Below are 14,749 nucleotides of genomic sequence, written 5' to 3'. Positions count from 1 at the left end.
AAGAGAACTCATTCCAGTATTACAGCAAATGATGTTGCAGAGCACTAAATGGTGAGCAAATGCTGCATAATATATATAATCAAGAGAATATAGGCAAGGCCTTTCCTGCACTGGCTTTTTACTTAGCATTCAGTAACTCACTGCCAAATCAGAAATACAATTACTGAGATCCCACTGCAGAAGAAAAAGTGTAGTTCAACTTTCTGGCAAAGCTCAAAGTTCAATTACCCTGCATCAAATCCATCAAATGTGTGTGCAGCAAGCAATGAAATAGTACAGCTGTCACCTCACTGCTTTCAGCTGAACGTGGTTTTTCTTCCTTTTTAAAAATCCACAAGTAGCACTAGGAAATATTTACAAAGTTCACACTATGCAGAAGATAAAAAGGAATCTATCAGCGTGACTTAAGAGTGGCAGAGAAGAGAGTTCAGGGCATACGAAAAAAATAATGAACATTCATCACCAGTAACCTGGTGTGATGATTTGATTTTTTATAGACACCGAGATTCATGATACCATTATTAACATTATTTCCACCAGGTTTCGATGGCTGGAAGCTGGGCATGCAGAGGCACTCATGCATTGAACCATGCGCACACACGTCAGCCAGCGCTGATGGATGTACGGTCAGGACACTGAACGTGTACACACACAGCGTATGCCACTTAACCCCACACAGACCCTTCTGCGTGGATGGTGCTGGTCTGAGCTACACAAACAAAAGCTCATCAAGGGGAGCGAGGTGCAACCCCACACATGTGATGGCCTGGAAAGTCAAACACTTTCCTGCTTCAGCTGACTCCTTTTGCACTTTTGTTCTGACCAACTGCACTCGCGTTCACGGAGCTCCCAGCTACGTTACCTCCCGCCCGGCTTCGCTGACATCCCCAGCAGACTCCAGTCATGCGTAAGCCAGTGACAAATACCAGGGACGTGTTATGCTATTTACCAGCAGCTGAGCGAGCAAGGATGACACAAAGTTTGTCTTGCCTGGAATGGAAATCTTTGGCTTCCAGCAGGGGTCATTACATAAGGCTGTGGGTTTTTTCCTTGTTTGCTATTAACACATCACTCACAGAGCTGATGAAAAACTTGGCACTCACTTCCTTTCAAACGGCTGAAGCCAACTTTAAAACTAAAGCCCCTGACTTCAACATTTTTTTACAGTATACGGCTTCATTTTGTTGTAATACTCTCTGCTTTCTCTCTACCTGTGACTGTTATTTAGCTATGGTTTCAACAAAAGCTCTTTATTTTTTAAATGGAAAACTAACAAATTCACAAGTCTGATTAAAAATGAGCCTGAATTTTGAAAGAATATCAAGTCCACCTGAAAATAAAATTATATTTATATTTTAAGTTATCAGAAGAAAACAACTGATTCACTGCAAATAATCAAGCACATAAACCAATGAAAATTTAAAAAGCATCACTTTAATACACAGGGTTAATTCCCACTGTGATTGTGGAGAATTGATAGTTTGAAACACAAAGCATCTTAAAAAAATTTATTTAGCATATCCAAAAACAAATGTTACAAAACATTTCTATAAACATAGGCAAAAATGTTTAAATAGGATAATTTAATGTAAACCAAACCCCTTTAAAATATGCAATACTGTAATCAGGGTTATTTACATCCAGTGAAGACAGAACAACCTCCACTAATGCTAAATATCATCTAAGCAAATAATTAATTTTCATAATTCCTTAAACCAGCGACAACTGTATTTAAGTGAGTTTTAGCAGACAAATCATCTCAATCCTAATGCAAGATGAAACTCAATGTTACATTCAGAAGTGGGAAATGCAGTATCCTGACTATTCATGTCATCAGTCAAGACAGTACTGCATTCAGATTTGCAAAACTTTCAGAGGTACAAAAAATTTACACTATTTATTGCATGACAATGCAATTGCAGAATAAGTAAAACTACTAAGTGATCTGCAAAAAAAAGCTGTATAAAAACCCAGTACAAATGAAATTTTATTTTTCAATCAGATTAGAAAAGTCAATCATAAGACTAAGCTATTTTACCACATTTCATAAAACAGAACAAATATATTTTGTAAGTTGACATTATTATAACACGGAGAAAGCTGTTCATGTCTTAGAGGAAATACATTTGGTTAACTGTCACAAACAAGTTTTGTTTTATTATGAAATTTATTCACCAAGACATAAGTTTATAGCCCACAGTGGTATTCATGATCATGTACATAGAAAAGGCATAGCCCAATAAATTCAACTCAGATAATTTCAGATATTTGGTTGTGGCTTTTTTTTGGAAAGACAAGCATCATTTTTGCATTGCACATAAAAGTATCTACAGGATACAGCAACAATTCAACTCAGGAGCCAGAAACATAAAGCTGCTAAAAGTGGTAGTGGAATATAGAGTGATTTAAAAAAAAGCCAGCTCATCTCTAAAGTAGACTGCCCATGCTCAGCGGACGATGACAGCTGCTGAATGACCTAATGCGAAATGCGTGATCTCCATGCATTTCCTAGAGGAAAGTTTTGTATCCAAACAAAAGACATTACTGCTAAAACTGCCAGCTATGCTGGCAGGCACAGGAGATGCCAATATGGCATGGACACTGTAATACCAGCTCATTTTGAGGTGGTTCCTGTACGCTGAGATGAGGCACTTTGTTTTAGTAATGTCTGCCTAATGCAGTGTATTATCTGCTGTTCAGTATAAAAGGAGCTTTAACTTCTACAAGTGGCAATTCAGGACACACAGAGCTAAAACCACTACAAAAGAAAAGGTCAGACAGTCCAGAAACAACACCCAGGCAATTCTTACTACAAGTGTCCAAAACACGTCGTACTTATCTGCCCACTATCTATTACAAGTAATACATATAACTAAGAGTTATCTTTCTGGTAACAGTCTGGCCTGGACTTCATCCACTACCTCTAATGCAACTTGCCTTAGCACAGTAGACACTTCAAGCAACCTACTCTTTGCCAAAAATGAGAACACATAATTTATCATAAAATCCTTACTTCATTTGTTAATATGTTACAGCAAATTCTTACAGAAGTGTGCACAGACACACCAGCGTATGACCATGAATTTCAGCAGCTTTCTGTAAAATTCCCTAGGGAAAAGACAGGCCAAGGCCCCATGAGACAATAGACACCAGCACACATCTTGGACATAACAGCAATTTCAAATGGATGGCACTGGCTTTTTATCTGGGGTCTTTGGAACAAGATGCACTTTGGCTTTCTGTTGTAGAAAGCCAACATAACACAGTAATCCTTCAGGGTTAAGTACATTTCAGTTGGTGTGAGTTGATGAGTAAGTCACAGAACAACACTAAAGTTAATACCACGCTACCTTGGTGTGGGGAGAAAGAAAACTCAAATGAATATTCACAAGTTAAACCAAGCAATGAACTTTTAAATCAAGCCAGGAAAAAAGAATCGCCACCCTACAGCTTGCACCAGCTTAACTATCACCAGTGTCTAAACCAGGCGGCTGAAATTCTGTACAAGCCTCTATTCTAACTTGCACCAAGTCTGACAGAAATCCACATCTCTTAATCCTCAGAAAGTCAATCCAAACTAACGCCTGGGGGGGGAGTTATACCTGTGCTGTGTTCTTAGAAATACAACACAGCGGGTCCTCACGGTTCTGCCCTATGCCAGGTGGGCTCTTCAGCCCACAGCTGGAGAGAGCAGAGTCAGGGTGGCCACACCACCTCTGGAGCCAGCCTGGACTGAGTTGCTGCCCAGCACTTCTCACTCTGATGAGCACCTCTGCCCTAAGAGCTGCAAAAAAAAGGCTTGTGCACACTGAGAATGGAGTGTGCTTTAAGAATTCATCTCATGGATAAAAGCACTGCACTCTTCTAAGAAACAGTGAAAAATGTTAGTTTTATTTCAACATAACTTTTGCAACAGGAGCACCTTGTTGGAATGGATAAGTGATAAATGTATTTGTTACTGAAAAAAAGGTATCTGTATTCTCTGCTAAGGATTTCCACAGCAACCAATACAAGCTGCACACACAGTACATGTAAGTATGCAAGAGGCAAAAGAGTATCAGGATTTAAGGAAGGGGTTTTCATTTCATAGCTGGAGGAAAAAAAAGTCACACACACTGAATGCTTTCCCTTTTTTTCCCCTTTTTTAAAAGGAAAATAATACCTTTGAGTTTATGTGTTTATGGATAATATCCCAGTTTCAGTGAAGACTGTGGTAGGAAGACTACGATCAGGAGTTTATCCACTCAAGTATTTCATTATCTACCACTGCATGAACTTTCAAGTTCTAAAGTTAACATGTGCACAATTCTCACCTCTAGAAGACACAAAGAAAACCAGATAGAAAAACAGAAAGGCCGAACACAGACAAAAAGGTACAAGATTAAACTCACTAATTAGTATCTTGAATTGTTAGCTTCTAAACATTTACAAAATTTTGAGTCGTAGTATAGCAAAAGCTAGAGAATACACCTCTTCTGTTAGGACTCTGAAATTATTGCTATTAAGACAGCATACTCTAACAAGACACTGGTTTGAACACAAAGGCATAGAGCTCTCAGACTTCAAAGGGCCCAGGACAGGGTGCAGCATGTAACAAAAATCCAAGTGAGAAAAAGGAATCGACCAGACGAGGCAATGCTGCAAAATCAGTCCCCTTTAGTGTAAATAACTATCTAAAATGCTGCTTAAGGATTCCCTATTTCAGGTGATTCCAACAGTCTGCAGTAAGAAAGGGGAAGGGGTTCCACAAATCTTGTGGGGAATGTGGACAATGTTCAGGATATAACAGTGACACCCCTCAAAGCAGAGGTACTTTTGAGAAGTATGACAGAGCACCACATCTGTACTGTCACCACACTCTCAAAACAGATTCCTTATATTTTAAGACCTACCATAGGGGAAATAACCCCAAACACAAAGAACAAGTGAATCTACAACAAAAGCGAAGTTCATTGTACAAGTCCATTAAACTACAGAAATGCATAATAAGCCAAGATAAAGTGCTACAAAATGATTAGTAATTAGAAAAAGTCCATAGTGTCCTTGCTTTACTTTGTACTGGTGACAACAGGAGATAGTGCAATTGCACTGGCTGAACTGGAATTCACAATGTCTTCGTATTGTGGAGGTGGATCTAAATGTTGTTCAGTTTCACTTCTTCTCATACTGGTTTCACCAGTGGCTTCCTCATACGAAGGAGGAGGGTCACAGTTTGAGAGCCTTGTGGATATTGAGTCTGACCGTCCATCCATATAGCTCAGACCTCCTGGAGAAAGCCCACTGACTTCATACATTTCCTCCTGTGGGGAATGAACAATGCTGAGAGGCGGCGGGAGTGGACCTCTGCCATCAGCCACTGCACCATCACCCATCGCTTCGTGGGCTCCCCTATGCACGTACACGGACTGTCTACGCATTTTCTTTTTAAACAGGCATCTCCAGATGACAAAAATGACAATGAGGATAACAAAAAGGCCAATGATTAATGGAAATGCAAGGTAAAATGAGTACCAGGTATGTCCTGTGTTACTTTCTCCCTGAAGTCCATTTTTGTAGACTTTCCAGAACTCCTTCTAGAAGAGCAAGACAGGATAAGTCAGAAACTATAAGACAGTTTAAAAAAATAAAATCACTGTAATCAAGTTGTTTTAAATGAATGAATGAAAAAAAAGGCATTTGAAACACTGATGAATAAAATAAGAACTGGTATGGATAAGCACGCACAACAAACTTTTAAATGTTTTCCTGATGTGTTTCATGATACAAAAGGAGTGGCTGGGTTTTTTTAGACCCAACTCTTCACTGCTTTTAAGATTCCTTACCTGCACTTAATATTTACAAACTTGCAGCACAGACAGGAGTAGGCAAGAAATCTAATCAGCATGCACATCAGCCATCTCGTGGACAAAAATTTTTCAGCACCACTCAAAGTAAAAGTTACGGAGGTTTTTTTGGTTTAAAATTGTAACAATACACTAATACAATTTGTGAGGGAAATATGGTTTCTGAATGACAGACCATTTTGGCAAAGCACACCTGTGTTGTACTGTCATCTCACAGACTTCCCCCACCCTCTGGCTCATAAAGCAATTGTTGTCAGGTTATTCTGAGTTGATTCGGATCCTCTGTTTATAGCTAAAGATAGCTTCAGCAGTATGAGAATATTACACAGCTTATTATATTCTAGAAATTTTGACAACACAGCTACAGATAAATGAAACAGAAAGTGAAAAGTTAAAATATGATCAAGGGAAAAACAAAGATGAAGGCAGACACCAGTACTTGAAAGTGCTCTTTGTGACATATTAAAACATATGCACAAGCAGGAGTACAAAGATCGTGTCGCCATCCAATTTTCTCTGCGCTGAATGCTATGAAAAGCTAGAACAAAGAAAAGCATACCCTGCCTCAAAAAGTAGTTATCCTCACCTTTAAAATCTCTCCTACTAAGAAATATGTCTGCTGTGTTTTATAGCCATGTGAGGAAAAAAAAAAAAACAAATCCATGCCAGAAACTCTAAATTCTTTTGTTTCCTTTAAAAATGCAGAGAGAGACCTGACCCACTCACATTCATGCCACCATCTATTTTAAATGGTAACACCCATCTCACATGCAAGTATGTAGAAAATACTCACCAGGTAAAATTGATAGGGTCAGTTCTCCGTTATTAGTAAACTATGTATTCAGTTGCAGACAGACTGACTGACTTTGTGCACACACAAAGCAGATCCATCAACTCTTTCAGTTCAGAACTGCTGCCACATGATCAGCATTAAACAGATAACGCCACCAAACTGATCTTAGAGGCAGCCTGAGTCCAGAAGCAGCACGGCCCCTCCAATGTGGAGGCTAAGTCTGCCCTGTGCAAAGCCAGGACCAGGACACCATGGGCAAAGCACACACTCGCAATGTTTCTGGCTCAGAATTGACTAAGGTTAGGAACAATGCCACATGCATGAAACAACTGGCTGTAAGGTAGGGTTTTGGTTGTTTTTTGAAGATAAATTCAGTTGTTCTTGTCCCTATACTCAGTGCAAGTTCAAAAGCAAAAGTCTTACTTAATTCCTACAGGAAACTGGGATGGGTGTTTTTCCTAAATTCCAAGGCTTGTCATCAAAGCAGGCCATCACAGTGCTCCTCTTTGATGTGAGCCCAGGTCCAAGTCATCTAAGCTAAGTCACGTAGCTCCGACTTTGAACAAAGTAAGCAACTCTTGGAAGATGTACCAGCCTCTCTAAATGCTTCTCTACAAAGGCCTTTCTTGATGCAGTTCCACAGTGAATCCCAGTTCAACTGTGTTGACTTCAGAAAAACATTTAAGGGGAAAAACATTAAAAAAGGAAATCAGCTGCACAACTGAGGACTTCTGGGATCGCTGCATTATAAGAATCAACCAAACCAAACTTCCCACCTCTCCCCATCAGATCATCAGGAAGTTAGAGAGATCTGTTACCTATTAACTTTCCAAATGGTTTGAATACAATTCACTAGATTCTTTAGTAGAATAAAATGTAAATATATTCTCAACAGGAAAAAAAAGATTCATTAGCATTAACTGCTATTATCTCTACTGGAACCAAGCTTCCCACTTCACTGTTCTGCTGCCTCAACAACAGCAAAGGAATAAAATGGTACAATGTATTTTTTCAAGGCCAAAGTTGCAAAGATTTACCGAAAGTCATAAAAAACACTCTGCAAGGATGTGTCACTTTAAAGACTCTGTGGGGGAGAAAGGTAGTTCTGATGAAAAAGAAGAAATCACACTTTTCCCTTAGCAATATATTTTGTGTTGCTGACTGCAAAGGAAATATACCCTTTCTGATGCAAAGGCAGTAAGTTGTGACCAGGATTTCAGTAATGTTTCCACGTTACTTCTAACTCAGCTCTATATGCTGGAGAAAATGACTCTGTACCTTCTTCAAAAAGCTGAAATACCAGCATCTCTCCTTGTCACTACAACATGGCAAAGCAGCAGAGAAGCTGTTTTCCCAGAGTGGCAGGCAATTAGTTCAGCATAGGGTGTGCAGGGGATGTTCAAGTTGATGGTGTGACAAGACAGATGCATAAAGAGCTTAAGGTAAGAGTTTAAACTGCCTTAAGGATGAAAGTAGTTTAGTGTTCACTTTCATTTGCATGCAAGGCAAACGAAATTCCAAAACACTTTAGACACGCACCCCCCACATCGAAAATTATAGTGCTTCACATCTAAGGCTATCTTGGAGAGACAAGAGGAACAAATGTGAACAGAGGCGAACAATACTAAGGGCACACAGGTGAACAATACTAAGAAACGCTTAATCACTTTAAAAAAAAAAGTGATCACTTTAAATTTTCCTCATGAAAAAAACCTAAACCTAAAGAAAAACCCCAAAACCCACAAAAAATCACCAACGAAAAATCAGCATACTAAACCCTATGTTTCCAGCTCGCATTTTTGCAAGCCAAATCTCAAACTGAAGCACAGACTGTTAGTTCCAGACCGACAGAGTTGACAGGAACTGCAGGAAATTAATACTTCAGGTTCAAGTTGTGCAGCTGCCAAGCAGCCCCCCCTCTGCTCTGTCACACCACAGCTGCGCTGCACTATAAAGTGGTGGCACAGGAGGAGGAGAAGCCACCTGGCCTAAGTCAAATCATGCCCAACAAAACCATGGAGAACTTGGATGAATTTGCACAGTGTGAGGATTCGTACAAACTACTATAAGAGAAAAAAAAATAAAAGAGGGGAAAATACTGAAAACCTAGGAAGCAGTTGCAGAAGTCGTACAGAAAGTTAAACTATAATTTAAAAGTTGGAAAACTGACAGCACAAACATCCCTTTCATAGTTGCTGGTCTTTTAAACCAACAACAGGATTTTTTTTCTAGTTGACAAAACTATTAACTTGTGATTTATGAAAAGGATGCTCCAAGAATCATTTACCCTTGAGCACTGTACAGCTGGGAACACCAGGTGTATATGCCTTAACAGGCTGAAAAACTAAGGTATGCAGGCAAGAGAATCAGGTAACAACAACAGAAAAGACTCCGAAAACATCTAATGTATATTACTGCCAAGAACTACTTTTCTGAATGCTTCTTACTGCTTTGGCAAATTCAGTTTGAAATAATCAAAAGGAATTCTCAAGGGCATCCCACACAAAGACAGCTACAGCCTAGTTGCCAGAGTTTTGTTTCCCTTTTATTTCCAGTCCTTCTCAGAGCAGAGTCAGCATCAGTCGATTGGATCTGAACGCTGAATCAAATAAGGGATCCACATGAAAGTTCAGAGACTCGCGCCCTGCTGAGGATTTCAGCTGAGGCCTTTACTACATTGGGCAGCACTGTCAGCCTGAAATGATTCTGGGTCAACTGTCTGACTGCTTGTAAAGGTGGGCTAATCATATGCCAGTCAGAAGACTGCTTGGTATTCGGCAGGTAGAGGACGTGAACAAAGCAGTAATGGGAAGTGAGCATACCTGCTACTCTGTTTACTTCTGTGCTGCCCTCAATTTCAGGTGGCAGGAAAAGATTCACGTCTTCTCTTCTGGGTATTTATCCAGCATCCATAATTAGACACAGACTGATGCTAGAAGTCTTACTTGATCACATCATTTAGATCTGCTGCTGACAAGTTTTGGAGTTGTTTGCCAAAGCTTTTTAGTGGTTGGTTGGTTCGTTTTGCTAGAATAGAGCTATGCAGAGAATCTTGCAGTTTCTGTAATATTTAAAATTTGTGGGAAATTTGAAACACAAATAAAGATCTGTGACTTCCAGCTTTTAAAATCTTCATGTGATATAATTTAAAAAATAAGTCGATAGAAATAAAATTATTATCTGTGCTTCAATCACACCCAGATACTTTGCAAGATAACCTCTGAACAAATCTTTGAGTCTCCCAACAATCTTTGACAACTGACCAATGACCACATACAGTGCTGCCTGCAGGCTACAGGTACTACAAATAAACAGCTTTACTAGGTAAGACCTAGGGTTCACCTAATCCGTTACCTTCGCACTGACAACAATCATTAGAGACTCCCGAAAGAAGAGTTCAAGCAAAGCATGCAGCAATACTCTCTCAGCTTCCACGTATTTGTACTTCAAAAACTTCCATCAGTCAAACCTGACTCCTTTTATTCAATGGTCCGACTGACTTATCTTCAATTCAATTATATTGTTGTTCTCTAAACCTATCTAAGCTTTTAGCATCTGATACATCCTGTGGCAAGACAGTCCACAGCTCTATTATCTGTGGAGAAAAGAGAGAATTTCTATTTGCCTAGAACCTGCACCTTCAAGTTTCCTGAGGCCCTCTTAGCTTTCCTGTGAGAAGCATGGCCAGTGACTGACCTCAAATTCAATCTTCATGCCCCTCACAGACATCATCACATATTCTCCGATTTAACTCTTTTCCAATCTATTCTCGCTACAGAAGTCTTTTTGTATCTTGGACAACTGTCACACCTCTCTGATCCTTCCTCAGCTATTAATCTGCTTTTTAGGAGACAGGGAGATCAGAACTGTACATGGCACATTCAAGATGCGGGTGTGCAATGACATAATTGTTTTCCACTTTTTCCTCTCCCTATTCCTTTCTTTGGATTCTTAGCACTCAGGTTTTTATTTTCTTTTGGTTTTGTTTGACTTCTTTTTGTTAAGCATTAAATTCAAGTCTTCATAGATTCAAACTCAGGTTTTGTTCCTGAGCGAATGAGGCTAGTCAGGCACGACTGCACATTAGCAGTGGCCCATTAGCAAGCTACCAACAGCAGAATGAAGCAGCTAGGCAAAAAGGATACAGTAGTAGAAATGGATAAAGGGTCAGGACTCTACTGGAAGCTCCTTCTCCACTGTGACACAAAGGCTGTGCCAAGAGTGGAAATGTAACTATTTCTATTTTACTATTTCCCAAATACTTCTGCAAGGAAAATGCTACCTATCAAAACACAAAATGCTCCTAAATGGGGAAAAAGCTGAAGTAAGAGAGATGTTTAGCCTATGCTTTTTCTAGTGACTTGAAGTTCTCATGCTACTAAAGTGATATTGTGTTAGAATTTTACACAGGTTGTGTCATTATACACACTGTTCTTAAATCACACAATGATTTCTCATTAGGAATGGCCACACCAAGCCAAGTTTGGGAGTTAAAAACATGTATGTGCATGCACTTTAAAGCTTCAGAAATCAGCAGCTTTGAAGAGACACTGCATGTCCTACTACTTCATTTTAATAAGTGAGAAAGTTCTCATTCCAGCCTCATCCTTCTCCCCAAGTATGACCTCCAACAAAAAGATGCCAAGAACTTAGAGTGCTCCATATGCTTTTACACATCACTATTTTCTGATGCAGAGCTCAGCCACTGAAGAGTGGAGTGCATCACCTGTGTAAATTCTGGAAGAAGTCTGCAATGCTTCCTGTGCCACTTCGCCCATTAACTCCTTGGCCTTGCAAGTACAATTTCCTTTTGCAAAAAACACACAAAGGATAAAAGCCTTTTTTGAAGCTAAGTTTTCTCAGTCACATTTTCTAGCACCTGTTTTTCACTTTAGATTTATCCTCAAATTCAGCCCTAATTTCATCCATGTTTGTCTTCAATTAAAAAAAAACAACTTCATGGTATTGCATTAAATAAGTCAGGTGCTACCATCAAAACCCCATGTGCTGCTTTTATTTGTTGGGAAGCAATATAAGATATGTTTGGCATGATGGGAAGCCATTGCTTGCAGAGCCATCAGCCCACAAGATTCTTTATGCAACAATTCTGCGTGGGCAGTATCTACTTCATCCCTGTCAAGTTAATGTATCACTGCCCTTGCATAACACATGGTAGCACTGAAATTGTTGTCCTTTCCATGCTTTAGATCATTGCTGCTTAATAATACTCTCTGGGGGCTTGCAGATTTTAGCTTGAAGAAGGCCACTAGACTTACTAATAGTTTGGGCTCTGAACACTTTGGACAGCTACACCAGCACCTGGGATTCAAAGGTGTATTTTAAATGGAAAGCTTTCTTAGTTGCTCACTCATTTCATGTGAATATATTCAGTAAGTAAGTTATTCCAGAAGGAGTGAGATAAGTGAAGACTTGTGCCCTCTGCTTCTATATATTCCCCATAACAGTCCTAACCCCATCATTTCTTCGAAGCAAGAGAACTCTGTTCATGATACCTGAGAGGTATCCCCAGAGAGGTTGTGGAGTCTCCTTCTCTGGAGACATTCAAAACCCGCCTGGACGCCTTCCTGTGTAACCTCATCTAGGTGTTCCTGCTCCGGCAGGGGGATTGGACTAGATGATCTTTTGAGGTCCCTTCCAATCCCTAACGTTCTGTGATTCTGTGATACCTGGGTCAGACCTAAGTGTGTGATGATCAGAGAACCAGTACATGGGCTATCTGGGTAAACAGTGCTGCCAAACAAATGACAGTTTTGCCCACCTTTTCTCTAGGGGAGGTATTAATTCATGTTCCTTTACTCCCAGCTGCCAATTTTCACAACACTTATGAGCATAATTATCTTTGAGACTTCTACCTCCTTCAAGTTCAGTTTAACAGGGACAAAAGATTCAAAAGTTATTGCTGTGCAGTCTACCCATCTCCACTGTACACCTTATTTGCTTAAAGAAACGGGTAAAAAAAGAAACACAATCTAATGTAATGTTCGAAAACACACACAAGTATTCAACAGATCCAAAAATTTAGTATCAATACAGCCCACCTATTTTCAAATACACACCAGAACATACCGTTTTTTCCTCATTTTCAAATGCTTCTCTTGCTTCTTCATAGCTACAGATTTCTTCTCTGCATTCGTGTTCTATGTCTCCTTGCTTTAATTCTTCCAGAAATGTGTTGGCTCTTGGGTATCTTTTTAAGACAGAATTGGCTTTGTCCTCTGTTAAGAACACTGAATAGAAGGAGAGACAACAAAGGTAATTACTAAAATATATATACAAAACTTCATGCTAAAATTGCTCAATGAAAACATGCTTTTGAGAAATAAAGACCTTTTTCAAAGTCTTCTGCTTTACTTGATATGATGAAAGGCCATTCCTAGTTTTGTTCACTATTATAAGTAGTTGGGCCTACAGTTTCAGTAGTTATTGCTATAATGTCATAAATGTGATAGACCTCAATTCAACATCCCAGTCATGTATGCTTAGACAAGATTGAAGCGAGTGCCTAAGAAGGGTGCTCAGAAGAGACCAGCACACACTCAGCTCAAGCAACTTCTTAAACTAAGATGAAACAGAACAAACAAATCCTGCTTGTGAACATCCGAAAAGATATTTGCAACTGCCTGAGGGCATCACAGCCAGAACACTCTGAAGTTTTCGGTATAAATATTTATGGATATTACCTAGAGTCACACACACCAGAACAGCTGCATTTATCAAAGTTTAAATCGTCTTAAGCAACTTTGAAGCAGACTTGCTCCCATTACTCCAGAAATCTCAACTATGAAATAGTGACTCTTTTGGGGCTGTGGGGGGAGGCAGCCTCCATCTATTTTCTTGAATCATACATGAAACCTCACCTTATTTGATGACTCAAATAAAACAACCCAAAGGGCAACCAGCGTTTGGATACAGGTTATTTTTTATTTTCTTTCCTTAGCTTTCTGTTCAAGGAAGCTGGAAGCAATCTCTCTTTTCCTTATGATGTTCCAGCTTTCCCTCAAACTCCCTGACCCAATGATTTTTACAGTAATATGGAACAACTGGAACACTCCAAAATCCAGCAGGCTGAATTCCCCGGGAGGTACATCTGCCATGAATGATGCAGAAACTCTCCAGGTATTTCAGGTCAGGAAGAAAGAACATCAAGTCAGTGCAACGCTGTTCTCAGGCTCTCACTGCCAGCAAGAGGGGCTAATTATTCAGTGCACTGCAATACAAATGCACTCATAGCACTTTCCTGACCTATGCCATCATTGCTGCATTGGTTCATTTACAGCTAGTCTGGGACTGCTGATACACTACAAACTCTCACTCTTAGCTGAAGGACAGAGACTGACTGGTTAAGTAATTATTTACCTCTAATTTTATGTAAGTTTGCTGTGGATTTTTTTTCTTAATCGTCTGATTTTGAATTTTAAAAAATGGCAGCAAATCTACAAAGATGGTCACTATACTTTTGCTTTCTCATAAGATAGATGGGGTGGCATTTTTCAGCAATGAGGCTACTACCACAATTAGGCTGATCTACTTTAATTTCAATTTGTTTAGTCTCTGTGGTATACTTTGTTATAAATTGTCATCTTCCTTTTGCAGAGGATAAAATGAAGATTTGAAAATTAAACTCCAAAACACCAGTCGCTCCTATACTTTCACAGCTGAATACATGCAGTACTTACATACACCACACAAATTACACTATTCATGATGTTTCCAGAAGTTCAATGCATACAACTCTACAACTGCGCCTACTGCAATTTTGGTTTTCTACAGCACCACCGGTGAGCACATGGGCATCACCTATTGTGTAAGTTCACTCACTAAGTAACGCAGAAATTAATATTCAAAAATCTCTTCAAAAAGGAAAGAAAAAAAGGGTGGCTTCTTTCCATTTCCCACACAATTCTCCTGGCTCCTCTCTAGGCCTGAAGAACTTGGTTTCTTTCAGCACACCTCAGCGACCACCTAAACATGATGAGAGGAAGGAACTGACCACATCAGGAAGGCAGCACACAGCCATGCATGGGGATGGCCTGCCAGTGCTCTGCCTACTTCTCACCAGCTCCTCCTGCGGGCATTACTGAAGCAGAACAAT

General features: G+C 39.7%; 1 protein-coding gene across 1 annotated transcript in view; it reads right to left on the bottom strand.

The window, feature by feature from the left end:
* Positions 1-5,028: 5,028 nt before the first annotated feature.
* Positions 5,029-14,749, bottom strand: part of PRRG1 (proline rich Gla (G-carboxyglutamic acid) 1) — a 12,279-nt gene continuing 2,558 nt past the window's right edge. The window contains exons 2-3 of the mRNA XM_010187974.1: positions 12,724-12,884; positions 5,029-5,573 (exon numbers count right to left, since the gene is read on the bottom strand). Of these exons, the coding sequence (XP_010186276.1) occupies positions 5,049-5,573; positions 12,724-12,884 (686 nt within the window). The 3' untranslated portion in view covers positions 5,029-5,048. The remainder of the gene's footprint in view (positions 5,574-12,723; positions 12,885-14,749) is intronic.

This window comes from Mesitornis unicolor, unplaced genomic scaffold, assembly GCF_000695765.1.
Source record: "Mesitornis unicolor isolate BGI_N332 unplaced genomic scaffold, ASM69576v1 scaffold35687, whole genome shotgun sequence".
NCBI lineage: Eukaryota > Metazoa > Chordata > Aves > Mesitornithiformes > Mesitornithidae > Mesitornis > Mesitornis unicolor.
The sequence above is the reverse complement of the archived record's forward strand: the minus strand, read 5'-3'. Positions and strand labels throughout refer to the sequence as shown.